Source organism: Penicillium soppii, assembly GCF_028829465.1.
Source record: "Penicillium soppii strain IBT 18220 chromosome Unknown utg000010l, whole genome shotgun sequence".
In the NCBI taxonomy this organism is placed as follows: domain Eukaryota; kingdom Fungi; phylum Ascomycota; class Eurotiomycetes; order Eurotiales; family Aspergillaceae; genus Penicillium; species Penicillium soppii.
This window is the reverse complement of record NW_026643240.1, coordinates 2,893,779-2,919,574: the sequence shown is the minus strand read 5'-3', so window position 1 is coordinate 2,919,574 and position 25,796 is coordinate 2,893,779. Positions and strand designations below refer to the sequence as shown.

General features: G+C 49.3%; 11 protein-coding genes across 11 annotated transcripts; 7 read left to right on the top strand and 4 right to left on the bottom strand.

Moving 5' to 3' along the window:
- Nucleotides 1-1,484: 1,484 nt before the first annotated feature.
- On the top strand, nt 1,485-3,059 carry N7529_011760 (putative GABA permease; the record flags this gene model as incomplete). Its single annotated transcript, XM_057247286.1, has 1 exon — nt 1,485-3,059. The coding sequence occupies one exon, from the start codon at nt 1,485-1,487 to the stop codon at nt 3,057-3,059; it is 1,575 nt and encodes a 524-aa protein (XP_057092635.1).
- Nucleotides 3,060-3,551: 492 nt separating this feature from the next.
- Nucleotides 3,552-4,860, top strand: N7529_011759 (acyl-CoA-binding domain-containing protein; the record flags this gene model as incomplete). The annotated part of the gene is made up of 4 exons (XM_057247285.1): nt 3,552-3,567; nt 3,623-3,736; nt 3,789-3,861; nt 3,921-4,860. The coding sequence occupies 4 exons, from the start codon at nt 3,552-3,554 to the stop codon at nt 4,858-4,860; spliced, it is 1,143 nt and encodes a 380-aa protein (XP_057092634.1).
- A 680-nt stretch (nt 4,861-5,540) lies between these two features.
- N7529_011758 (glycoside hydrolase family 71 protein) lies at nt 5,541-7,275 on the bottom strand (the record flags this gene model as incomplete). The annotated part of the gene is made up of 2 exons (XM_057247284.1): nt 5,541-7,136; nt 7,189-7,275. 2 exons carry the CDS (start codon nt 7,273-7,275, stop codon nt 5,541-5,543), a joined length of 1,683 nt encoding a protein of 560 aa, XP_057092633.1.
- A 1,521-nt stretch (nt 7,276-8,796) lies between these two features.
- Nucleotides 8,797-9,521, bottom strand: N7529_011757 (coiled-coil-helix-coiled-coil-helix domain-containing protein; the record flags this gene model as incomplete). Its single annotated transcript, XM_057247283.1, has 4 exons — nt 8,797-8,895; nt 9,003-9,135; nt 9,197-9,424; nt 9,502-9,521. 4 exons carry the CDS (start codon nt 9,519-9,521, stop codon nt 8,797-8,799), a joined length of 480 nt encoding a protein of 159 aa, XP_057092632.1.
- Nucleotides 9,522-10,105: 584 nt separating this feature from the next.
- Nucleotides 10,106-11,449, top strand: N7529_011756 (putative nucleoporin; the record flags this gene model as incomplete). Its single annotated transcript, XM_057247282.1, has 2 exons — nt 10,106-10,580; nt 10,638-11,449. 2 exons carry the CDS (start codon nt 10,106-10,108, stop codon nt 11,447-11,449), a joined length of 1,287 nt encoding a protein of 428 aa, XP_057092631.1.
- A 1,274-nt stretch (nt 11,450-12,723) lies between these two features.
- Nucleotides 12,724-14,206, top strand: N7529_011755 (transcription factor SPN1; the record flags this gene model as incomplete). Its single annotated transcript, XM_057247281.1, has 4 exons — nt 12,724-13,234; nt 13,294-13,376; nt 13,428-13,906; nt 13,957-14,206. 4 exons carry the CDS (start codon nt 12,724-12,726, stop codon nt 14,204-14,206), a joined length of 1,323 nt encoding a protein of 440 aa, XP_057092630.1.
- Nucleotides 14,207-14,670: 464 nt separating this feature from the next.
- Nucleotides 14,671-15,627, top strand: N7529_011754 (HIG1 domain-containing protein; the record flags this gene model as incomplete). The annotated part of the gene is made up of 2 exons (XM_057247280.1): nt 14,671-14,711; nt 14,769-15,627. The coding sequence occupies 2 exons, from the start codon at nt 14,671-14,673 to the stop codon at nt 15,625-15,627; spliced, it is 900 nt and encodes a 299-aa protein (XP_057092629.1).
- A 675-nt stretch (nt 15,628-16,302) lies between these two features.
- Nucleotides 16,303-17,777, bottom strand: N7529_011753 (DASH complex subunit ASK1; the record flags this gene model as incomplete). The annotated part of the gene is made up of 4 exons (XM_057247279.1): nt 16,303-16,439; nt 16,504-17,464; nt 17,521-17,627; nt 17,687-17,777. 4 exons carry the CDS (start codon nt 17,775-17,777, stop codon nt 16,303-16,305), a joined length of 1,296 nt encoding a protein of 431 aa, XP_057092628.1.
- Nucleotides 17,778-18,052: 275 nt separating this feature from the next.
- Nucleotides 18,053-19,129, top strand: N7529_011752 (uncharacterized protein; the record flags this gene model as incomplete). Its single annotated transcript, XM_057247278.1, has 2 exons — nt 18,053-18,074; nt 18,192-19,129. 2 exons carry the CDS (start codon nt 18,053-18,055, stop codon nt 19,127-19,129), a joined length of 960 nt encoding a protein of 319 aa, XP_057092627.1.
- A 769-nt stretch (nt 19,130-19,898) lies between these two features.
- N7529_011751 (uncharacterized protein) lies at nt 19,899-22,468 on the top strand (the record flags this gene model as incomplete). Its single annotated transcript, XM_057247277.1, has 3 exons — nt 19,899-20,123; nt 20,185-20,498; nt 20,563-22,468. 3 exons carry the CDS (start codon nt 19,899-19,901, stop codon nt 22,466-22,468), a joined length of 2,445 nt encoding a protein of 814 aa, XP_057092626.1.
- Nucleotides 22,469-22,596: 128 nt separating this feature from the next.
- On the bottom strand, nt 22,597-25,447 carry N7529_011750 (beta-glucosidase; the record flags this gene model as incomplete). Its single annotated transcript, XM_057247276.1, has 10 exons — nt 22,597-23,959; nt 24,007-24,139; nt 24,195-24,225; nt 24,278-24,359; nt 24,413-24,460; nt 24,518-24,770; nt 24,829-24,914; nt 24,980-25,146; nt 25,198-25,280; nt 25,345-25,447. The coding sequence occupies 10 exons, from the start codon at nt 25,445-25,447 to the stop codon at nt 22,597-22,599; spliced, it is 2,349 nt and encodes a 782-aa protein (XP_057092625.1).
- Nucleotides 25,448-25,796: the final 349 nt, after the last annotated feature.

Sequence of the window (25,796 nt, the reverse complement as noted above, 5' to 3'; positions counted from 1 at the left end):
AGATCACTGGTTCACCTTTGTGCTTTATCCCCCCCTTTGATACCCCCCTTTACCCCCAAACCCACCCTCCCGAGAACTCTTCTGAGGAAGTGTGCGGATCCGTGGAAATGTGTTTTCCCGCTTCCGGTTGATATATCCATCCTGGCGCTCATCGATTGCTCAGCTCCCTGAATATTCGTGGAGTCTTCGCAGCATGTTCCTGATGTGGCAGCCGTCACCTCGTGTGACCTTGATGTATGTGTGCAATGAATCATTTAAATATCCTGTTCTTTTCGTAGATACTCTCATTCAAGATTTACCTAGATGCATAGTTACATGTATATCACTTTAAGTCTCAAACTGAGTCATGATCGAAGGAAGGCCAAGATCCCGGCAGATTCACACCCCTTGGACATAACAATTATCTCTATTCTCAATTTCAAGCATCTGCTGCAACCCAACTTGCCCCACAAGTGGTATCCTCATACCAGCCCCCGCAATCTACTATCCATATCTCGAGCCGAAACCCTCCGCGTTTGAACCGAAGCCAGTGATTCAAATGCAGGCGTCTCAGATCTTCTCATCAGATGATAACTGCATCTGTATAAGAGTTGTTCGTAATCTTCTCAGTCAATACATATACGGTCACGTTCTTTCTATATTATTGGAACGTTCTTCTGGAGGTCACCCTTTGAGCCAAGATATGATTTGGTTCAGGAAACCCCACTGTTGATCTTCATATGATGTCAAGCCTTGTAGCCGGGGAGGATCTCCGGCTTGCAAGATTGTGTATTGTAGACTGGTATGTGGTTTTGCTACGAATACTCCTGTTCTTTTTGTTTTCAACAGACAGTTTTAATTCCGAGTGACTTGGCTAGGATCACCAGTATCTATATGAGGAATATACATTCATTAAGGGATTATGGAATTATTAATCGCGGTCTTTTACCTGGATAAACCTTATCATCAGCGGTCCTAGATATGAACCATGTCGATCTAGGCGGTTCTCGTTTGAATTGACTTTGGATCCGGATTACACCACGTGGACTTTAGACTTAAAAGAGTCTATCTATTGATCCCATACTCAGGTATGTATCATAATATGATCTTATGCCGATGGGTTCTTTATCTTTGAATCCAAGGATCATGAATACATAGTTATTTACTCCGTAAGGTAACTACAATACATAGGTAAGGGGAAAGTGGATCAATTGCCCGTGTCTTATCGGGGTATACTATTAGGTCACGGTAAGACATTTGACTGAAATTGCTTAGGGGTGACCACGAGACTATGATAAGAGTCGATTGCCCTGCCAAATTCCCTCCCTCACTGCCTATCATTGGTATTACTCTTTCGCCTCAACTCTCATTTGCGCGGTCTCGGACCGCGCCATGTATTTCATGCGGGGTTGCATTCTGCCTTAAACCTTATATACCTGCACTTGATAAACGTCTTCTGCCCACAGGTGTATTGCTTCACACATGCTTCACACATCCAATTGACCATGCGATCCTCGACAGATGGCACCGCCGACGAGGCGTTGGCCGCTATGGGCTACAAGAGTGAATTACCTCGAAATTTAAGCATGATGAGCATCCTCGGTCTATCCTTCGCTATTATGGCTGCCCCCTTCGGTCTCAGCACAACCCTCTACATTACCCTCGCGGATGGCCTCTCCGTGACAATCATCTGGGGCTGGGTTTTCGTCACCCTAATCTCAATCGCTATCGCCGCCTCGCTCGCTGAGATTTGTGCCGTATACCCAACTGCCGGAGGCGTATATTATTGGAGCGCGATGCTCTCCACGCGTCGCTGGGCACCGCTAATGTCCTTCATCGACGGCTGGCTAACCCTCGTTGGTAATTGGACCGTCACGCTGAGCATCATCTTCTCCGGCGGCCAGCTGATCCTCAGCGCAATCTCAATATTCGACGAGAGCTTCGTCGCAAATGCCTGGCAGACCGTGCTGATGTTCTGGGCCGTGATGCTCTTCTGCGCCCTCGTCAACATCTTCTTCTCCCGTTACCTCGACCTAATAAACAAAGTCTGTATCTTCTGGACGGCAGGCAGCGTGATCATCATCCTCGTCACCCTCCTTACAATGGCAGACGACCGCCGAGATGCCGAGTTCGTCTTCGCCCACTACGATGCCTCATCCAGCGGCTGGCCCGATGGCTGGGCCTTCTTTGTCGGCCTGCTACAGGCAGCTTACACCCTAACCGGCTACGGAATGGTCGCAGCCATGTGCGAAGAAGTGCAAAACCCCCACCGTGAAGTCCCCAAAGCAATCGTCCTCTCGGTCGTAGCAGCCGGCATCACCGGTCTCTTCTACCTGATCCCGATCCTTTTCGTGATGCCCAACGTGCAGATGCTCCGCGACGTCGCGAGCGGCCAGCCTATCGGCCTGCTCTTCAAGACCGTGACCGGATCCGCGGGCGGCGGCTTCGGTCTGCTTTTCTTGATTCTGGGAATCATGCTTTTTGCCGGCATTGGGTCTCTCACCGCAGCGAGTCGCTGCACGTACGCGTTCGCCCGCGACGGCGCAATCCCGGGCTTCAGGCTCTGGCGAAAAGTGAACAAGAAGCTGGACGTGCCGGTCTGGGCGATTGTTTTGTCGGCTGTCGTTGATGGACTCTTGGGCCTGATCTATTTCGGATCCACCGCTGCGTTCAATTCATTCACGGGCGTCGCTACGATTTGTCTATCGGCTTCGTACGGTCTTCCGATTCTTATCTCTTTGGTTCGTGGTCGGCGCGACGTGAAGGGGTCTTCTTTTTCTGTTGGTCGGTTCGGGTTCGCAATTAACTGTATTACTATTGCGTGGATTGTTCTTGCGATCGCTCTCTTCTGTATGCCTGTAACGTTGCCGGTTACCCCCGAGTCGATGAATTATGCCAGTGTTGTTTTCGCTGGATTTGGTGGTATCAGTGTCTTGTGGTACTTTGTCTATGCCCGGAAACACTTTACTGGGCCCCCGGTTAGTGGTGATGAGGCTCGCGCTGCTACAGAGCTTATTACAGGCACAGTGGTGGATGCCGAGAACTCACTCGACATGGTTAAGAAGATGCCGAGCGAGTAGTCTGTATATTATTTTTTAGCTTGTTTTTCTAAATAAATTAAATGATTGCCTTTTTCAAGACTGTGTACACGGAAATTGGAGTCGAGTTCGCGGAGAATCACAGGTGCCCTGACGATCTCCCCGAGAGCCGCGGTCCAACACGCCACTTTGCCGTGATAGGCACGAGACGAATTTCAACGTCGGTCTTGTTTTTTTCTCTCTCTTCGGCATATGATTGGAGTCCCCTCAATATACAATAGACTCCATTTTCACTTCCAATCCGGGGAAAAAGCCAAGCCGAGCGCCCGGGGAAAATCGCAGCTTTCCCGATAACGAAGGGGAACTCCCTATCAACAAGCCCCCCTTGCCATTCCAGCTCCCAGCGTCTCCCACAGCTCGAATCCTGCGATACATACATCCCGACATCAAACTCGCTCTCCATGAGGTCAACCCGCGCAAGCCGATGCCCAACCCCGCTTCCATGAAAGGGCACCCCGGAACTCTTATCGCACCATGTCGGACTCTGTAGGTGCGTACATGCACCCTCCCTGCTTCGCCCGCCCACTGACACCTTGACACCGCAGATCGGGTCTTCGTTCATGCCCTCAATACCGTTAAGAGGATTCCCCGGAGCGGCACCGCGCGACCTCCCTCCGCCGAGCGGCTAAAGCTATATGGCTTGTATAAACAGAGCATGGGTGAGTGGGAAATACGAAGCCCGCGGGAATAATAGAGCTAATACAGCACTAGAGGGGGATGTGGAGGGTGTCATGGATCGACCGATCGGGAACACACCGGAGGTGCACGCAGAGTGCGAGAAATGGTATGTCGAATGCCGATCCCAGGCCCTCTACATCCACACCCCATACTAACGGACTACAGGGATGCATGGTATGCACAGCGCGACTTATCGCGCACCGAAGCCAAACGCCAGTATATCGGCACGCTCATCGAGACAATGCACGAATACGCGTCACAAACAGCCGAGGCACGGGAACTCGTCGCGGAGCTCGAGTTCGTCTGGGACCAAATAAAATTCAACGCTTCGTCCTCGTCCTCCTCGAGCCCGCTTAATACCGTCGGTGTCCCGCCGCTATCACGCAGTGCCTATGGGAGTATCGGGGGTCGCTTGGCGCAGTCTGAAGAATACGAGAGGCCGCGCCGGACGGCCGGGGATCGCGATTCCAGACTGCGGGTTCTGAGCCCTGTCAGCCAGCCCGAGGAAGAGTCTTATCAGAACGATCGGGGTGAGGACGAAGATGAAGACGAGGAGTTCGAAGAAGCGCGTGATAGTCTATATGAGCATGACGACGCGGACGCAGATGCCAGCACAACAAACACAAACACAAACACGAATACGCACACCGATGTCTCGCGGCCGAAACTCCGGCGCAACCCTGTTTCCGGGATGAGTATTGACAGCGGCGGGACGGGTCTGCGTGGCTCGCACTCGCACGCTCATTCGCAGTCACATTCCCAGTCTGGCATCCCGGGGCCGAAGGATAGTCGATGGCGGCGACGCGTTGAGCAAGCGTTGACGAAAATGACGGCGGAGATTGCGGCCGTGCGAGAGCAGATGGAGGCGCGGACTGTCGCGCAGCGGAGGCGCAATGGGCTGTGGGCTTGGGTGAAGTGGATGGTTTGGGTTGCTGTGCGGCAGATTCTGGTTGATATTGCTATGCTGGGCATGCTTTTGATCTGGATGCGGCTGAGGGGGGATCGAAGGGTTGAAGATCGGCTTAAGACTGGTTGGGCGGCTGTTAAAGGGAGGCTTGGGAGGGTTAGGGGCATTCAGTTGAAGAGGATGCCTATCTTGCCTTGATGGCTTTTCTGTTCTTTTCTTGGCCTTTGATCTTTGTTGATGGTCTGCTTGGGTCTCTCCTTTTCTTTCGCTTCTTTTGCATGCATTTTTTTGGCTTCATGGCTATTCCCTCACTCTGCTCTACATGCTTTGGTGTCCTTGGATTACTTACCTTTCTTGTTTCTATTTTTTCTATCTTTCCTTTGTCCAGTATATATGGGTTTCAATTTCAGGTTGGGAGTTCTTCTTCTTTTCCTTTTGCACTTCTATCTGGCTTGTTTCTTGTTTGGGGTGTGCTTTGTGTCTTGGGGCAGGCCTCATGTTGGCAGAGGTGGTAATCAAAAGGGAACGCATGAGTTTGTTTCCTTTCCTGGGAACAGGCATATATCAGATTAGATGGATGGTGTAATGTCGGACTTCATGCGAGTTATGCTTAGAAGTACAGTTTAGATCATCATAGATTCCTATCTGTTACTCTTTTCTCTAAAGTCGTTCAGTATGGTTCTTGATCATTTATTTGATTTATATTATATAGAACTGGCCAAGTTCCAAAGCGCCAACGAACAACCAACGATCTGCTTCAATATATCTGCCGGTATAGCTCTCAAGATTATAGGACCACTATTACTCCCCGTTATATATCGTATCATGATAAATACGGCCCGCCAAAACAACATGTCCGTCACCAGCAACTCGATATCTCACTGTCGCTCAAAAGACCAATCAATTTCCCAAGATGAATCATCGGCCGAGGTTGCGATATCCCTTGCAGTAAACGGCAAAGTCAAAGCGTCACTCTCCGTGGAGTAATAGCCATTACCAAAGCTATATGGAACACCTGCGTAGGTGAAGGTAGAAAAGTCCACAGTCGAGCTATAAGACAGGGTATTATGCCCAGCATGCGTCAGGCTCGCAGAAACCATAGTGGCCACCAAAGCCACAAATAGTATCGTAAAGGGAACCCGGGCCAAGGCAAGCAAAGCTGGCGCAGCAGAAACCGCCGATGAGGTAGGCTTCGCATGAGAGGCAGTTGTAGTTTGAGTTGCGTTTTTGGTCAAGTTCTTCCCGAAGTCAGAGCCAACCCAAGCATTCCAGTTCTGAATATCATCCAGGCACGAATTCGAGATCGATGCGCCGCGCATTTCAGCAATGGCCTTCCCTCTCCGCGAAACGGTCACTACAACTTGACCAGTATTGCCATCGAACGGTACACTTCCATGGTACAGACCGGTCTGGCCAGTGGGCTTGTTCTTCCATTTCCCATCTTGTGTAACTCCTCCAATATCGACCACTACATCTACAGCGGCCGAAGAGTGGAGAAGGGCAGAGTAGAACACTTCGTCTAACAAGACATCCGTGGGCGGGATTAATTTCTGCCCATGCGTTTCGGTATTGCCCATTGTACCACCATTCGTGCAAGCCTTGCCGGGCGCCTGACGAAACCAAGCAGTGACACCCTCGGATTTAATGTTCGAGTTGCCAGTCTTATACAACTCAATGATGAAAGGAAGGAAGTCTCGCCAGCCATCATGGGGGTAATCAGCAGCATAGTTGTAGCTTGCATTGCCAATCTCAAAGGTCGCATAGGCATCGTCATGCAGCGGGCCGATATAGTGCGACTCGCCGTAATCGTTCCACGAGATTATCTCTACAAATTCCGGCTTTAATGATAGCACTTGTTGCCATCGGTCGTACCACAGGTTATCGCCATTCCAGATCCAGTTCTTATCGTAGCCTGGCAGATTGGTGTAGAACCATGGTGAGACGGGCATCATGTAGGGTAGGTCACCCGCGTCTTTGAGCCATTGCATATATGTCGAGTCAATGTAGGTGTTTATAGGGTCTGAGCCCTCGGGCCATGCTGCCCAGGAGAATAGCCCGTCAGGAACGCCCGGGGCAACTGCCAGTGCTTCCTTTGCTCCTAAGCCTGACCAGCCTGGCACAAAGAAGCAATCTGCATACTTCTTGATTGTGGACCAGTCGGTGGCGTTTGCAGAGCCCTCAAATGTTGAGACGAAAGGCTTGCCTTTGTGTTGATAGTATGCTGGATTGTCTTTGTATCTGTTGATTATGGCAATGACATCGCCCTCGGGCCAGGCGCCGTTCCCTACGTAGTCGAAGGAGAATAAGAGTTTGAAGTGCAGCGTGTTCGCCGCTTTGAAAGCATTTTCGAGGGAGCGGTTGTTTGTTGGAAAATTGTACGCGAGGTTCAGCGCGAAGGCATCCAGGTGGGCCTTCTGAGCCTCGGCGATGTTTATCTCCCAGTCATAGAGAGTAAAGTTTTCCGAATTATATACCTGAGCAATATATGTCAGTGGATGGAAGATATAAACAGGTTGGAGGCGATACCATGAAATGTGCAAACACGGCCGCTGCTTGAACATGGTGAACTATCTTCCATAATGATAGAATAAAGAGTATTGTTGGTGGTTTCATAGCGACTGAGATGCTAGGTTTCGACTATAGACGCAAGTGACACGAAAAGATGGGAAATCATGAATCACAAGGGAACCAAGGGTGGCTCTTGTATGAATATGTACTAATTTACTGTTGCACACATGCACGGAACCCCATGGAGAGTTAGATACCTGTTGTATGCCTCTGGTAGTTCTTGTTTGTCTACGGATGGGTCTATAGATAGATGCCGGAGGTCCGTCATTGGTACATCGGGATCCAACCGTTTTGCGCTACCCCTACTACATGCTTTCGTATAACTTACATAGTTTAACTATGCTGAAATGTTTTTTTGTATGTTCCGAGTTGGATACTTCACTTACTCTGCCAGAGTTGTTGATCGCGATGGATATAGCAAATTACTACCGAAAGGTACATGAGATATGTTTCAGCTCAATCACAAATCTAGTTACACTAGTAATCGGAAGCTCGGGAATAGGGCTTGATTCCTCATCTGAATCAGCCGGCTGAATCCCTGCACCCGTGTCAGGTGAAAAAAGATGTGAGATATGGACTGATCCGGGGTATAAAACGTTTTTGATTTGCCATTTCAATCTCGACTTTGCAGAAGGCTTGAGCTATCGAGCTAAGAACAGTATCTTAGGCCGGATCAGGATATGTTTAGAGTAGTATGGTTATACCGTGCTTACCTTGATACATCTAGCCATGCCGAGGCTACGAAGCCTGGATCAATGCCAGAGTTAATATCTTGGATGGCAGTCAAAACATTGGCCGACGGTGATAGATGTTCTCGTTGGCTAAAGCCATCCTTGTATGTTGAGATCATCGTGGAGATAAACCGATTTATCGTTTCTTAGCTTGCGTTCTGATATGTTTCGGTTTGATGCGAAGGGACGCTGTTGCACGGCTAAGCGCAGAAGCCTGCTGGCCTCGGACAGTCGTGCACCGGCTAACATGGCTAGTGGCAGAAAGAAGAGCACAACTCTTGATAGCAAGATATGTACAAACAACGAGAATGAATGCCTAAATTATTGGACCGTTGTGTTTCAGCAGTGAGACTCGGTGTGTGGCCTTTGACCTCGACCCGGAATATCCTCCACAAGTGGTAGGAGATGGTAAATCCTAGCAGGCAGAAATGCATGCATAGTAATATCCGCCTAGCACGAAGCACATCTTAAGTTATAACAACCATGAATCAAGCCACACGCATAGCTGACTGTTGGCAGAATCCGAAGCTTTGAACCCCGATCCATGCCGTGCGCTTTTGAGCAGTCTCACAAGGAGGGGAAGATAACGCGTACCAAAAGAGAGAAAATCGTCCGCATATTATTTTGTGGACAAAAGAGGGATTTGGAGATTGCAGAAAATCATGTAACCATTCATGATGCCGGGAGATATTTACACAAACATGGACCATTTTAACGGTCGAGCATCCAAACAAAACAGTGATATAGGAAAACGACAAAGCCCAGATTATGAGAGAGAAATGTGTGGGTGTAATCAAGGCCAGTCTAAAGAGGATAAGTGAGGCCGAGGGAGTGTTTACCACTGGGGTCCGGGGTACTGAGCGTATTTTTGCTTGGGGCGCAGGTGAACAGGGACCTGGTTCTCAGGAGCACCTGGGAGGGTTTTCTTCAAGCCCTACAAGGAACAAAAAAAAAACAGTATGTCAGCTATAGTCCTAAATGATGGCGAATGCAATTGATGCAGGATTGTAACCATCGAATACAGGAGCGCGGATCTCATACCAATTTGTCAAAGACACAGTTGTTGAGTTGCATCTCGGCCCTGCGGCACTCCCACAATTGGTGGTTGTTGTTCTCGAGGCACTCCCAGTGGGCCTTGAACTGGTCCAGGCAGTGGGTGTTGATGTCCTTGATACTGCGACAGGTCAATATTTCCGGCTCAATTGAACATGAATTCGCGATATGCGGAAACTTACACGCTAGCGGCACAACGCGTCACCTTCCGGCCCTCCTTCAAGCAGTCGATCTCCCCGCGGCCGTTGGACTCGTCCTTGCACTTCATGAAGTCATCGTTGAAGGCCTTGCACCGGTCTCCGATGAAGTAGGCCGCGCTCATGAGAGGCGCAGATGTGGCACCGATTTCTTCCACCTTGGGGATGTGGTCGGGCATGGGGGTGGTGTCCACCAGGACAGTCTGGCTGAAGCTGTGCGCAGAGGGATGGATGTCAGTATTCCACGTGGAGTTTGACGGGGATTAAATGGGTATGAATAAAGTTCATACCGGGCTTCTCGGTTAGACATGGCGACGGTAGCTTGTCGGAACGACTGTGAGGGGAAAGAGATGCAATTGAGGCAAGACTTGGAGATCAAGAGCTGCGGGCTGCGATGGAATGAAAGGTCGGTTTCTTTGACTCGATGCTGATTGGCTGAGAATTATTGATTATGTCATCTTTTCAAGAAGGCTCGAGGTATAAAATACGAAAATGAGAGTCGACAATGTCTGGAGAACATATGAATGCAGAAAAGATAGACTGCCGATCAAAATAAAGAGGCAAAGTCTACTGAGAATAAATCAATTGTTCTTTAGAACCATTTTCAATAGACAACGAAATTGAAGGCGTGCAGAATTTCCATCACGTGACCAAAAACAAAGTGAGCTTTGGATCTCATCTTGCTCGGCCCAAGAGCTCCATCCAGGAACCCCTCAGCTTTTTGACTTGCACCACCTCACCCCCTTGGAGTATGCAATTTGAGTCTGCCATCAAATCAACTCAGTGCTTTTGATTTGATCGCGCCGGCTCCCTGTGAAGCCATTGACGCGCTTACACTCCGTGCTCTCTATTTTTTTTCCCTCGGAATCACCTCGCCCGTACTGTTCGCCCAGCATGTCGACTCTCTTCGGCGCAAGCCAGCCCCAGGCAACCTCTTCACTATTTGGCAATAATGCGAACAAGCCAAGTCCCTTTGGTGCCCCGGCAGCACCAGCCCAGCCCACCAGCTCTCTGTTCGGCGGAACACAAAACCAATCATCGACAGGAACTGGAATGTTCGGCGCAGGTGCTCCCAGCACCAATGCCAACCAACAGCAAACTGGAAGTCTATTTGGTGGTGCGCAGCCACTACAGCAGCAGCAGCAGCAGCAGCAACAGCAACCATCGACCGCGACCGGAGGATTATTCGGGGGTGTCAATTCCAATAACCAACAGCAGAGCAGTGTCTTTGGTGGACAACAGCAGCAGGCGCAGCAACCGCAGCAATCCCAATTCGGCCAAACTACGATGGCAACACCACAATCTCAGCAGCAGCAGCAGCCTTCCCTCTCATCAAGTCTTTGGTCTCCCGGCCGTGCGATAACTGGAGGTGAGGACATCTCGTTTGTTTGCATTGCAAAACATTACTGACGAAATCTGTTTCCAGTGCATCGAACTGTCCCTATGCAAGTTGCTATTATCAAGGATAAATGGGACCCGCCGAGCCAGACATCTCCATTCCGAGCTTATTTGTATAACAATGTTGGTGAGGAGGCCGCGCCGTTCTACCAACCTGGCCCCGAGGATGACGAATCTAAATGGGAGGAGGCATTGCGCAAACGTCCGGGCCCAGGGTATGTTCCTGTGCTCGTCAAGGGCTTCTGGGATCTCGGCAAGCGCGCCCAGCGACAAAGGGATTTCCTCACTATGATGCAGTCGCGCCTGCATGAGATCAATAACTGCCTGACTGGACTCCTCTCGAAGCACGACCTCAACATTTCTGTTAAGATCGCCGACTGTCGTCGAAAGCACATGATTCTGAGCAAGCGGTGCCTCGCGCTTGCCGCGAAGACACAAATTCTTCGCAACCGAGGCTACGCCATGGATGAAGCCGAGGAGGAGTTGAAGAAGAAGCTGTTCGACCTGGAACGTGATGTGTTCGACCCATCTCTCAATGGTCGCGCCGAAGAAATTTGGGCCCGTATGCTGGCTATCCACGAGCACTCTAAGCGACTACAAGTAGAGTTGGACCGTGCCGGCGTGAACGTGACGCAGGCAGACGATGAAATTGACGAGCAGACATTGAAGACAGCGAAGAAGGTTGGTCCCTCTCGGGTTTATGTTACACCTTCTGAACAGTCCACTAACAATATTCTGCAGATCCTAGATGACTACCACTCCCAGATCCAACATCTGCAGAAGGAGATGGAGTCAATCAAAAGTGACTTCGCGGAGACTGAGAAGGCCATTGGGCATTAAACTGCTATAACACTCTGCCATTCGAATCTCAACTTTCTACACATTTCTGGACTTGACGTCCACGGTCATCGGGGTACTGGCGTTCTTGGGGACTGGGTCACTGTAATGCATATTTGAATACTATCATCTTCACTGAATACTCTATAAGTTCTTATCCTTTCACGGTTCTCATACTTTAATATATTGCAATTTCTTGATTTGCTCTATATCCACGAACCTCAAACTACAAAAAAGATATACAATAGTAATACATATCCCAACCGTCACTATCAAACAGATTCAAATGGTACAATTTTAGACTTAGATGAGTTTCGAGAGCCTTCCATCCATCGCGTTGCCCATAACACCAAATTTTGGCTAAACTATAGGCCAATCAAGGGAAAGTATCAATTATCCAATATGCACCACATCGCGAAATCATAACCAGCGATCACAACCCGAGAAATGCAAGAAAACGGAGGGATTGGAAACGGGTCAACCGTTTAAAGGAACTTGCGAACGAAGTCGACGGCGAAGGGGGCTATAGATGCAATAGAGGATCAGTCTCCAGATTTCAAATGTATCCTTGTTGTGCGCGTCCCAAGTTGTGTGCTCAGAAGCTCGCAGGAAATGCATCAACTTACATAGGTAGAGGAGGAAAGCACCGGCGAGAGCGGCCTGGACAGTCTGGCTAGCCTCAATCTCAGCAGCCTGTGAGTGATGTTAATATCAGATGTCTTCTGACCCAAAGTTCAAAGTATGAGGCTGACCTTGATCTCGGCTGGGGAAATCTGTTCTTGGCCTGGAAATATATTGTTAGCCTGTGATCAGGAGAGCATAGCTGCATATAATTTCGAGCTTACCTGGGGCAAACATTTTGATAACGATAAAAAGTCGAAAGGAAAGATATAAGATTACTGGGATTGATGTTAAGAAGTTGTTGCGAAGTTGTTCGCAGACGGCGACTGGAGAAAGAAATCACGGGAGCACAGACCAAGTCTCCTTCTCTCACTTGAGGTTTTGCCTTCGCTACCACCCCTCTCTAATTAACCACTCGGAATTTGTTGACTTCACATTCCGAGAAGCTCCTCTTGGGCTTCTATCGATAATTCAAGCTTCAATTACATATTGACAACATCGTTCTGGTGTCAATAGCGCCAGTTGACCTTGCGGAGAAGCGTCGGGATCCAGATAACATACCGTGACTTATTCGCGGAACATCCCAACCTGGTCTCCGCAATTTGTTCCATCTTTTCTTCATTCAAAACCTTCCTTTTATCCATACGCGAGTCGAAATGTCCGCTTCCCCCGAGCCCACAGTCGGTTCGCCTGCCGCGCCCGAGCACGAAGTGACCGAGAACGTCGCAACCCCCGTTGCCGGTGATGACGACGCGTTTGAGAATGCTGCCGAGCCTGCCGCTGAGATAGAAGCCAACGCAGATGATGGTGCAGATGAGCAAGCGGGTGAAGACGAGGACGATGACGACAAAATTTCAGACGACGAGTCTATCCTATCCGAGGTCGACGAGGCAGAATTCGAGAATTTCGACCCTGAGAACGTCGACCTTGAGGACCGCCCTCAACTCGCGATTGACGAAGACAACCTGAAACTCATCGGCCGTCACAAGCGCAAGCGCACCGAGGATGGCGAGAGTCGTCCGCGCCGCAAGGAGGGTCGCCGTGAGAAAAAGAGTCGTAGAGCTGCTGAAGATGGGGACGATGAGGCAGGCCCTTCCCGCCGACGGGAGAAGAAGCAGCGCGAGAGCAAGCCTGATACAGACGAGGAAACTCTTGACCCAGAGACACGTATGTGTAGTACATTGGGAACTGTTACATCGGAATACTGACAGATTTTGGATTGATAGGACGTCGCCGAGCTCTTGACCGTGCCATGGACGAAGCCATGAAGAAACCAGCCAAGAGACGTTTCCGCAAGCAGGATGGTATTGTAGGTTTACTTCACGGCTCGCAGTGGTACACTCATGCTGATCATTACTAGGATCTGGAATCTATGGCAGATGCTGAAATCGAGGATATGCGCAAGCGCATGACCCACGCAGCGCAAATGGATGCGATTAGTCGCCAACAAGGAAAGCCGGCCATGCACAAGCTGAAACTACTTCCCGAAGTCATCATGCTTCTCAACCGCAACCAGTACACCAATGCCTTGGTCGATCCTGAGATCAATCTATTGGAGGCCGTCCGATTCTTCCTGGAGCCCCTGGATGATGGAGCGATGCCTGCCTATAACATCCAGCGCGATCTGTTGACTGCCATTACAAAGCTACCCATCAACAAGGATGCTTTAATCGCTAGTGGCATTGGAAAGGTGATTGTCTTCTACACCAAGAGCAAGCGCACTGAGCGCCGCATCAAGGAAATGGCAGAGAAGTTGCTGGCAGAGTGGACACGACCAATCCTTCAGCGCAGCGATGATTACTCGAAGCGTGTCTACCAGCATGCCGATTACGATCCTACGTATGTTATCCGCTGCACAGCCTTTGAATCAAATATTAACATTCCTAAAGAAAGGTCGTCAAGCGCGCTGGTCCTACTGATAAGGAGATCGAAGAAGAAGCTCGAGCTCTCGAAATGCTCCCCCCTCGCCTTATGAACCGTGCTCGTGTCGACCGTACTAACGTCAGTTACTCCGTTGTTCCACGCCAGACAGCCGTGCGGGAGAGCCAATACGCTCGTCCTCTTGGTGCCAGTGGTGAGGATCGATTCCGCAAGATGCAGGCCCGACAGGCTGCTGCGCGAAAGGCATCTCGTCGGTAGATGCGGCATCTCCATTTGTAATTTTTCTGCGTCTATTATGGTCGCGACCACTTCCGTCATGTATTTGAGATATTATTTTTTTTGCGGCGTTTGGGCGTTCGGGATCAATCGGGGATTGATACCAGGGATTTGGGTGTAATCTTTTCGCCCTTCCGAGAGTTTCAGTGAACAAAGCATAGCCAGATTTTTTAAGAACCAATCAAAAATGGTATAAAAGCAAGAAAGATTGTAAATCTTCAAAGTATGTCAGATCTACGATCTACAGAAAAGCAATTGTTGTAATCGAAAGTCGGCAGGCCAGTTCCGGACGCCGAGATAAGACCGACGGATGAAACGGCGAAAGCAGATCCCGCAACCCACGTCATGCTATGCCGGCCTTTGCTTCCGCTTCATATATCAGACGATTCGCCTTTACACATCTCCCCACCCCAATTGAATACACTATTTCTCCACATATCTACACAATGAAGCTTCTAACTAAAGAAGAAGAAGACGCCCACTACAGGTACGAAAATTCAGCTTACTTCCGATGACACCAGCCCACGCTAACAAATCTCAATAGGTCCGTCGTCAAAGGCGGCACCGTCGGTGGCCTTGTCGGTCTTGCCGGTGGTCTTGCCGGTGTTCTTCTTGCTTCGCGCCGCTACCACACAATCCGCAACCTCACTGTTCCAATGAAATCCTTCCTGGTGACGTCTTCGGGTACTTTCGCCGGTATCATCGCCGCAGACCACGCCTCGCGCGCATACGAAAACGAACGCAACGCCGCATACCAATGGTACGAGAACCGCGAGGAGCGACTTCGTGCTGAGGAGACCCGCGGCCTGAGCTTCACCGACCGCGCCGTCGCCTTCGCCCGCCGCGAAAAATACAAGATTGTTAGCGCTACCTGGATTGCATCTATGGTTGGTTCGTTCGTCCTTGTCGGTCGCAACCCTTACCTCAGTGGCCAGCAGAAGCTCGTCCAGGCCCGTGTCTACGCCCAGGGTCTGACCCTCGGTGTGCTGTGTGCTTCTGCCGCATTTGAGATCTCCGATCAGCGCCGTGGTCGTGGCTTGCTCGATGCGAAGAAGAATGCCGCTAAGACCGAGGATGCTGCGGAGCCTGCGCCCGTTCACAAGGAGCGTGAGTCTGAGGGTGATCTCTGGAAGGATATGGTTGCTGCTGAGGAGGAGCGCTTGAACTCTAAGCATCTGTCCCTTTATGAGCACCACCAGAACCAGCAGCAGGCCAACGGTACTGAGCAGAAAAAGGCCGGCGATGCGTCTGCCTCCGCTGAAAAAACCAAGGACTCCAAGTCTACTGAGAAAGAGACCAAGCCTGCCGAAGAGGAGTCAAAGTCCGAGGAAAGCGATGATGAGAAGGACTCTAAGACTGAGAAGAAGAAGGATGAGAAGAAAGACGAGAAGAAGCACTCTTAATCACGACAAATTCTACTTTGATCACATACGACTATCATTGACTGAGGTCTACTCCAATTTTCGCTGTCCACCACACAATTCCCACTCCTCTCAGAAGCTCATATCAAGAGCTGAAAAGCTCCATTGAATAAAAGTCAAACACAATCAAGGGGGGCGGTCTTTTTCCCAAAGCACTGGTAACCACACCATTGCCAGTATATATCTAGGATCTTTCCTTCGGCGTTTCTTTTGTGACTCATGGGTTGCGCATCCGGTTCTCAAAAGTCACATTTGTTTGCTTGTGCCTACCTAGGTACATGTATGATAATATTGAGGCCACTGCCTGGTCTAGTTCTCTACTCTAATGAATCGTGAAAATCGTTCTTTGCAATTGATGACGTCATAGTTGACACACCATAATAAACGCTCAAAGCACCTCAACTACCAGTACTACGTACATATGTATATATTGACCAGGAAAGGTTGCGGAAGGGCAAATTTATGGATCAGTCAGCAATTGATATCTAAACGGTAACTAAAAGCCATACTTTAGATGTGATGACGTTGTGCACGCATGGTATCTTAGTATGCATGATATGATAACGAGGGTATTTGAAGTTTGATATGAACACTATGGTAGAATTGGACATGGAAAACATATCAAGTCCCGCCCATAATGATTGATTTCAGATCATCCTAGAAAGTATCATCCTCCAAGTGTTCCATCCGGCGGATCACGCTTGGGCTCTGGTCATCGTCCATGTCATCTGTAATGTCCCCAGCACCAGCAGTAGCCAGTAAATCCGTCACAATGCGCTTGGAAGCTTCTCTCGCTGTGAGTATAGAATGGTTAGCTTCGAGACAGATAGATGAGTTGGAACGACGGGGTAAGCTTACCAGGTGTTCTCATGAGCCTACTCTGCGGGATATGGAATTGCATTGTCTTGGGCGGGCTCGGCCCAAGTTCCTCATCATCATAGTCCATGTCATCATCACTATCCCACATGGCCGATTTTCCAGCTGACTTCTTGGCGGGAGTCAAAACACTCATCCCGGGTCTGGGGGTTTCGCGCATGCGATTGCTGCTAGTTCGACGTTTGCGGTTCGTGCCCGGGGTATTTACGCCCTTGATGGGCGAAGAGAAGATCTCTGAGTGAAGTTGGGGTGCCTCTGGTTCCGGGCTGGAAATGGGAGAGTCGTCATAGCCATATTTCGAGGTAGGCTCGGCTTTCTTCGGCGTGATGTTGAACTTGGACCGAGTGCTCGTGGGCCCTCCCACGTTGCGGAAGCCCTTTCCAAGTGGCGTGGCTTGGACCCGGAATGTTTTGTCGAGCATATGGTGCAGGACTGGGTCAGAGGTCTTTTGGTGGCGACGGTCTTGTGTGGATGGTTGCGACGCGGGCGGGAGGAATGGTGAGGACATTGGGGTTGAGGCGGAGACGCCACGTGGGAAGAAGGGCTGACGGCCCGGGGTTGATGGGAGGGTTGATGAGTCGGGGAGATCGAATGGGGCTTCGGACTCGTTGACTTGCTTTCTCAGGAGCTCGTATGAGGAGGAGTACTCGATCGAGGAGGCAGTCATGTCATCGTCGGCCGGGTGGGCGTGGCCTGGAGCACGCGGGGTGCTGTGGGAAGAGATTGCAAGGTCTGTTAGGTCTAGACCCTCCCTTTGGCCGTGGTGTTGAGAGGAGGGGGTCTCTTCGGAGTAAGTCTCATCGTGGCTGGTGCTTTGTGTTATATCGGTGGATAAGTCTTCTTCTGCGGCTGTAGGGTCTTGCACCGTCTCTTCATCGTTGTTCCGTTCTTCATAGCCAGAAAGAGAAACATTGGCGCTTGCCTCAAAGAATTGCTTCCAGAACTATAAAAGAGTCAATGGCCAAGGATTCTTTATGCTTCTGAGTATATGGTACTGACCTTGGAACCTTCCCAGACATCTCGGGAATGTTCAGTGTATTGCTCCACCAGTGGTAGAATACTCGTGGTAACAATCCGGTGCGCTTGACTGAAATTGTGGTCGATCTCTGCATGATACAAGGATGAGTTCTCTATCGGCTTGTATTGTTTACTTTTTTTGCCTTACCTTGAAGAGTTAAGGTGATGGATTGTTCCAATTTCTCGAGTTCCTCCGTGAGAGACAACGGCCGCTGGGCCTGTGAGGGTTGGCGAGACATGATTATCCTGAATACTGCTGTACAGTGACCTGATCGAGCGATGATAGCTTGCAGTCACGTCCATCACTTCCAGGGACGCGCGGGGAAACTTGTCCAGAAGCGGTGTGTTTTTAGGGCCAAAGATAAGGGTTTACTGCACACGTGCGTTGATGTCAGCCCTGGAGGATACCTAAGCGCAGGCATCATCAGATCATCTTGCTTCGCCCCGTCGATGAACAAGGTAAGTTTCGAAAACTTCGACAATCAGATATAGCATAGAAAAAGCCATCTTTACCATGCCAGCACCACTTGCAAAAGGTATCACCCTCCCACCCCTGAACCTATGACTCCGTTCCGGATCACCCGGGCGGTGTACTCGACCCGACCTTATCAGTCCCCACTATATAACTAAAGTGAGGCTAACATGTCGTGCAGGGCTCATTATAGGTGTTTCTGTACTAGTTGCAGCCGGCATCGCTGTGTATGAATCGCCTCAGTTCCAGCAATGGGTAATCAACTCGCGACGCAAGATAGCCTTGGCCTTGCACAACCTGGGCGATGAAATTCAACCTCGTGAAATACCGCTGAGGGAAGATATATCTATGACCGAGGAGGCGGGCGAGGTTGCAGAGGAACGAAGACGGATTGCTCGTGCGGAAATAATGCGACGAAGCACGCTCATGGAATCCCGGCGAAAATCAAACCACCTAACTCCAGCTGAGGATGGTTTTGATACTCTCGTCGACAAGGATGGCAACCTGCGTAAACAGAAAGACCACGGAGATGGTTCTCAATCTCCTCAAATTTTTACTGCAGAATCGACTGGGTTAGACCTAGGTATCTTCAAGCCTGTCCGTCGGGGCGGTAACCCCATCGAGGCCGAATCCTCGGCCACCTTGGGCAGTGATCCACTCCATATCGGAATTCCATCATCTGCTTCTTCGATCCGCCGTTACTCTCAATCTTCCAACCAGCATACACCTACTTCTGATGGCCCAGAAGAAAATGATTTCTTTGATCCATTCGCTCCAAACTCACCTCTTTTTTCTTCTGACTCGAGCCACACAGAAGAAGACCAACATGTGTACTATGCCCACCCTGATGCTTCAGCAAACATGACTCATCACAACAATTTATTTAATGAATCAGCCGATTTTGGTCACGGGAGTCTTCCGTCTCATCATGACGTCTCGGCAGCCCCCTCGACAAGTGGAAGTTTCAGTCATGTGGGAGGGTCAGATGATGGAACTTCAGATGGTACTCTCAGCGACTTGGGTGCAAGATCTATTGGCGGAGTTACTACCCCAGGAAGCTGGTCTGAAGTGGGTAGTGTAGTTAGCGATGCAGATGCCAGTCATGTTCAATTGCTTTGATTGGATGGAATTTCCGTGGGTACTGAAAGACAAATATGTGCTACGGCGTTAAAATGGGTTTGCTAGTTGGGAAATGCTTTTTACTAACATCACTCGCCGGCGTTGTGATCATGGCTCAAGAAATAGTGGGATGATGGGTTTCTTCTAGGTTTGAGTTGAATGACGTCGAGCTGTGTCCGCTATGAAGAAGGCTGAGCTTTATATTCATAGTAAATGGTATGAATATGTCAAATTCCTTCACTCATACCTACAAGTCCGAAGGGGGTTTTGCTAGATCCCTTTGCCCTCCATGGATCACATAGTTTAGCAACTACACGGTGAATTGCTAAGATAGTACAGATAGGCGTGCTGTTTGATGTCTAAAGCATAGGGGCTTATAGCTTCGTTCTAGAATGGCCTTGAGAGCTATAGGGGTTCTAAGGTTCCAAATGAAGTCATCCGGCTCTTACCATCACAAGAAGTTGTAGATATATACTAAGATGGAAGTCGCCGTTACAAATTACTTTGAAATATACACCGACCTTCCAAGGTTTCAAGTCCCATATATCGAATGAAGTCTGTATAGCTCCTTTCCTATTCAATTTGAATACTAGAAATATGCATCACCCAAATAGAAGTGTGAGAAAAGCAGATGTTGAAATAGTGTGCATAGATGGCGCAATATCAGATGTCCCCTTCTGGATCGTCCTTGAAATAGAAACTTGATGGATTTTTCCGTGGAATTCATGTAAACGTTGGCTCAGATTTCCTAAACAAGACTCAATCCATCATGAAATATCTGACGAACGACGAAAGGCACAAACTGGCAGGTAACTACTTTGCCCCTGAGGGGCTTTATGAGTATACCAAAAGCTTGCCTTTCGTCGGCCAAGTCAAAAGCAACATATCATCACTGATTGCTGGCGAATGGACTGAAATTCTGTTAGAATATGAGGTCGGCGCATCAGGCCTCGCTGATGGGGCTTGGATCAAAGGGACATTCAAGTTTTACTCAGTAAGTATCTGGTAATGTAATTCATAAAGAATAGCGAAAACCGGGAATTAACCATATCTAGGACTGGGCGCTTTTCCAAACATCAGATTCCTCCAAGGATAACTATGTCAGTGCTGAATACGTGCCCAAAACGCTCTTCCCTGGCCAGACCCCAGCCACAGTGCAGTCGTTGGGTATTCGTTTTGACCAAAAGGGACATGAAAGACCTTTCCAAAAAGCTGTTATTGTCGATATTCAAGATGGGTTTTTGAACCCTGGTGACAAGATTCTCATTCGCTTGGGAGATCGCCGATTTGAAGGACGGGGTACAAGGGTGCAGACCTTTGTCGAGAAAGACTTTCGTTGGCGATTTTACATCGACCCTGTTGGGACCTCGTAAGTTTGCTGAAGATCATTGACAAGCAAATTCCGGGTTCACTTGACTTATTCCAAAAACTAGTCGCTTTGCTCCCATTCAGCCCGATATATGCTTGGATATCGTGGCAGGTCCTATTCATCGTGTCCAGACCGTGTCACCAAGATTGCTTCGTCCAAATGTTCCTTTTGCAATTCACGCACACGCCGAGGACATTTGGGGAAACGTGACTCGTGATTTACCGAGCGTTTTGTTCAAGCTCGTTGTGTCTGATAGTGCTTCGAAGCCTGTGATCGAAAAGGAGTTGACTGTCTCTGCTCAAGGATGGACAAATGCTGTGTTTCCAGATCTCATTTTGCAAGGCGAAGACGATTACCTCGTGGATGTTACCTTGGAAGCAGATGGTGGATCAGTGATTGCTTCGAAGCACACCCACTTAACAACGTCGCCTGACCTTTCGGTGCCGAAGGTCTTCTTTGGCGATCTCCACGTACACTCCGATGACACAGTGGGCACTGAATCATCAAGTTATAATTTTTCATATGGCCAAGAGATCGGTGGTCTGGATGTTCTTGGGTATACTGCCAACGACTTCCAAATAACGAAGGCTCGCTGGGAAGCAACAACAGAGCTGGTAAAGTCCCTGAACGAACCTGGGAAGTTCGTGATTTTCCCTGGCACCGAATGGTGTGGAAACTCCGCAGCTGGAGGCGACCATAACGTGGTATTCCTTGCGGATCCTGCTAGATATCCACCCGAATTTCCCTTCGATCGTCACGGAAATGTCGCACGCTCGTTTGAATGGTCTGAAGATGGACCTAGTACTCTCACACCGGGAGCATGGCCACTCGATGAGGTATACGGTATTTACGCTGGCGATGCAGAATCTCACCTCTTGATCCCGCATGTCGGTGGACGTCGTTGTAATCTAGCCTGGCACCATCCAGAGCTCGAGCGATTAGTTGAGATCGGCAGTGCGTGGGGCCATTTTGAATGGCTGCTCCGAGACTCTGTGCAGAGGGGCTGGAAGCTTGGTGTTTCTGCCAACTCTGATGAGCATCGTGGTCGTTGTGGTGGTGGAGTACCTGGCACGGCAGTGTTTGGAACTCGTGGCGGTCTCACTGGAATTCTATCCCCGCGCTTGGAACGAGAAAGTGTTGCCAGTACTTTGCGTGCGAGACATACTTTCGCTACAACTGGCGAAAGGTTAGTCGGGCTTGTTTCGACCAAAAGTGGCTCAACTATTCAAGGAGATGAGATTCAGGTTCAATCAAATGCTGTCCTAGATTTCAGTTATCATTTCTTGGGTGAGAAGGGGTTTTCTTCAATTGAAGCTTTCGACGCTTCAGGCTTGATCTGGCAGAGGAACCTTTGGTCTGAGTCTACTTCTAGACCAAGCATTCTTCGGGTAACCTGGGGCGGTGCAAGGCTGTATGATAGATACCGCGAGGCCATTTGGAAAGGTACCATCAGCCTTTCAAGCGACGCCACGGTGAAAAACGTTGAACCTTTTGGTGGTCTGGACTTTAACCCGGAAGACTCTGCGCACATATACACAGGTCACTCAGTGGAATTCTCAAGCAAAACCAGCGGTGACCTAGACGGAGTAAGCATAGCTCTGCATGGTGCAGCGACACCTTCTACTGTAACAGTCTCCGGTTCCCTGGGTGGGTATGTCAAAGTGGGAGACCCATTGGCTGGAAATCGCCACAAGCCGCAGCCCAGCTTCAGAATAGAATCATCCTGGGGAGAGGCAAAGCTTCCAGGTGGAAAGTTGATTGAGATACTCGGGGGCGCAGAGCTGTTTGTCCGCATCAAGGCGATTCCGAACGTAGTATTGCCACGCCGAATCCAGGGGAGTGCAACCTTTGCTGGTCAAAAACAAGGAACGCGGTCTATTTACTTCGTAGGCCGCGAATGGAGTGGAGAAAAAGTGATCACCAGCCCAATCTTTATAAATTATGGACAAGAGGAGGTTATGATGGACTAAGCCAATAATATCATATGTATCTATCGAACGTATCTGGATCACATCTAGAACCACGACCGTCATTGGAGAACGACATCGCTCGAGTAACTAAAACGTAGTCAAAAATGGCAAATATAGGTTAATTCATCTCACAGATCCAGTGTACTTTGCAATCTTATGTCCTTGAAGCTGGCCCCAACATAGATCCCAATGCTGCCATCTATCAATCTCCAACTCTGAGCTACGACATCCCACTCACTCAGATCTCTTCGCGTCAGGGGTAGTGTAATAGTCTCCGTCTTACCCGGTTCAAGGGAGACCTTTTCGAATCCACGCAACTGTCTGACACCCGACAGGGTATCGATGTATAGCTGTGCAGCCTCCTTTCCGGCAACCTTGCCGGTGTTCTTGACAGTAAATTCGACATGTGCCAATACATCCCACAGATCAACCTGACCACCTTGCTCGATCGGCCCAGAAGGATAGGCAGCAAAGCTCACCGCTCCCACGGCTTTGTTGACTGACAATGCATCATATTCATAAGATGTGTACGACAGACCGTACCCGAATTCGTACCGCGGAGTTATGTTTTTTGCTTCAAATGCGCGGTAGTCAATGAAAATGCCCTCCGAGAAGTCGCTTTGCGGGTAGTTGATATAGTCGCCCTCTGCCAAATCGGGATCCAGAAGCGAGCCATAGTCGCTGGTATTCCTGGGAACTGTGTATGGCATTTTACCGGAGAAATTCTCATCTCCGTACAGTAATGCCACTGTTGCAACGCCGGAGTCTTGGCCTGGTGTATGGGCATACACGATTGCCGTTACGTTGGGATGATCCGAGAAATTATCGACCAGACGGACACCAGGATTGTGAACTACAACAATCGTGTTGTTGCATTGACCGGCAATTGACAGCACCAAGTTATCAGAGTAATCATCATAGATGCTAGGTCGATCATAGCCCTCCGAGGCCCATGTATTGATGAAAACCAGACAGGCATCAGAGGAGGGAACCTCTGGGGCCGGGGCAACAAAGTCCCAGAAAAGGTCCGTGTTATCCTTGATAGCACGCTGATTGAGTGCATCAAATGGACTTGAGACATAGCCGGGAGTTGTTGCCCCGGAGCCGCCGCCCATAATAACGGTACCGTTAATTGCGATCGTTTCGAGGACAACTGTGGAGTTGTATTGCTTTGAAGCAACCATTTGGTTTGCATTGGTACTTTGAGAACCGAGCTTCCATGCAGAATAAGTGCCATCTCCAACGACAGATTGTTTGTAGCCTGGTGCGGAGTATCCAAAGACTGATAGCACTTGTGGATTCTTCAAGGGCAAAGCGCGGTTGTTCTTCACAAGAACATGGCCCTCAACTGCACCCTGGAAAATCACAGGCCGAGCTGCTGGATCCCTGGCGTCGACTCTGGTGTGGGGCTCTGTGACTAAGTAGGGCATTCCAACACCTGGCTTCGGGAAATCCTTATCTTGACCGAGCAGATACCATGCAGCAAGTATTCTGGACTTTTCTTAGCGTTGATGTTTCGAGTTGGCGGTGGCGATTACCTAGTAGCCATGTCGTCTAAACGAGACTCTGGAACTGTGCCATTTTGGATGGCCGTCGTCAAGTTTCTACCCCAGTATCCAGTATCTGGCATGGTCATATCAAGACCAGCTAGTGCGCTCGCAACTCCAGAATCTATATCCATGTTAGGTTAGTGAAGGGTACAGCAAGAATGATGCCAGCCACCCACGTTGAGCCCTCCAGTCAGTGACGACGAAGCCCTAAATGATCAGTGTCTCTGAAAGATCGATGAGGTTGGAATAGAGTGTGTACCTGGAAGCCAAGTTCAGTTTTCAATAGTCCATTCAATGTCTTGCTGTTTGCGCAGCCATATGAGTTGTTGATTCTTTGGTAGCTGACAGTATATTGTTAGACACACTGGACATCCCAAGGATTGAGTGACCTAACCTGCACATGATGTTGGCGGATCCAGCTTTGATGGCATCTTGGAAAGGCCTGATATCGGATCAGTTAGCCTGGTATATTTGAAGCCCATCTGAAATTCAACCTCACCAGAGATAAAGCTCATGCATGGTTTTGTCGTCCACGTTCGACGAAACTGCCTCCACTTGCGGAGTTGTATTGGCGAACGGGTTGCGATTTGTTTCTTGCTCATTGAGAATAAAGTGTTTCAAACTAGTTATCACACCACGCTGGTGATAACCCTTAATAGTATCGGCGGCGAGCAATCCAGAAAGATAAGGGTCAGAGGCAAACCCTTCCCAGTTGCGTCCACCTCGAGCAATACGACCCAGGGGTCCAACAACTAATGTTTTATTTGTCAACTAACCTGTAGATGTGAATACTGAAAGAAAAGGTATTACCTGGCCCAAGAGCGATATTGACTCCTTTAGCCCTGAATTCTCCCGCCATGAAATGGGCTCGTTCAGTTGCTAGTTGGCGATTCCAACTGACCAAGCGTCAGCACGTCGGCCATGCCTAGCGTATACTCAGAAGGACCGAGTCGAAGCTTACCTTGCACCAACACTTAACCCAGCTGGATACCCATTGACGAGATCTGTGGTTCGAACTCCATTTCCAGCATCGGTGAGACAAAGGCCTGGGAAGTCAAGGCGTGGAATGGCTGGGATGAAGCCTGCGCAGCTGTTCTCTGTAGTGGTGGCACCGAAGGTTAGATTTGACTATGCCAGTTAGGTTCATCTATTGTGTTCAAAGATTCATTATAAACATACCTTTTCCTCGAGTGTCAGTTGAGCAACAAGCGCCTTTGCCTTGATATAAGACTCTTTCCAGTCCCCAGTCCCTGTTATGTTCGCTGGAGGATTGGTTAATAATGACAAGCTTCGGCCCCGGGTATTGGGGAGTTAGTGGAGACATACGGGAAGGGTAAACAGGTGGACTTTGTCCATAAAAGTGGCTATCCGAAGTAATAACATCGGCAGTGGCACCTAGAGCGCAAAGACCTAAGACCATAGACCTCATGTTGCAGCTTTGAGTAAATGAAAATGAGTCCTGAATGAGAACTGCTACTCTAAAAAGGAACTGCTGGATTAATATAGCGCTCAACATGGCCGGTTAATCGGGGGTTTGCCGGGGAACAAGCCGAGAAAGAAAGATCTTCAGGTCTTAGCTTGCTGTGTTTGACGTCAAAGATCTTGGACAAATAGCCATTTCATCTCCTCGATGTTACCTTAATGCATGACTTGGCAAATACGAATGGCCCCGGTGCGTTGTTCCCCGCCTTCTATGTAAGCGCCTCACGCCTCACTGTAGCCTCACCGACTTATACCCCCACCATATCCCCCCACACAAACATCATTCCGCAATGACC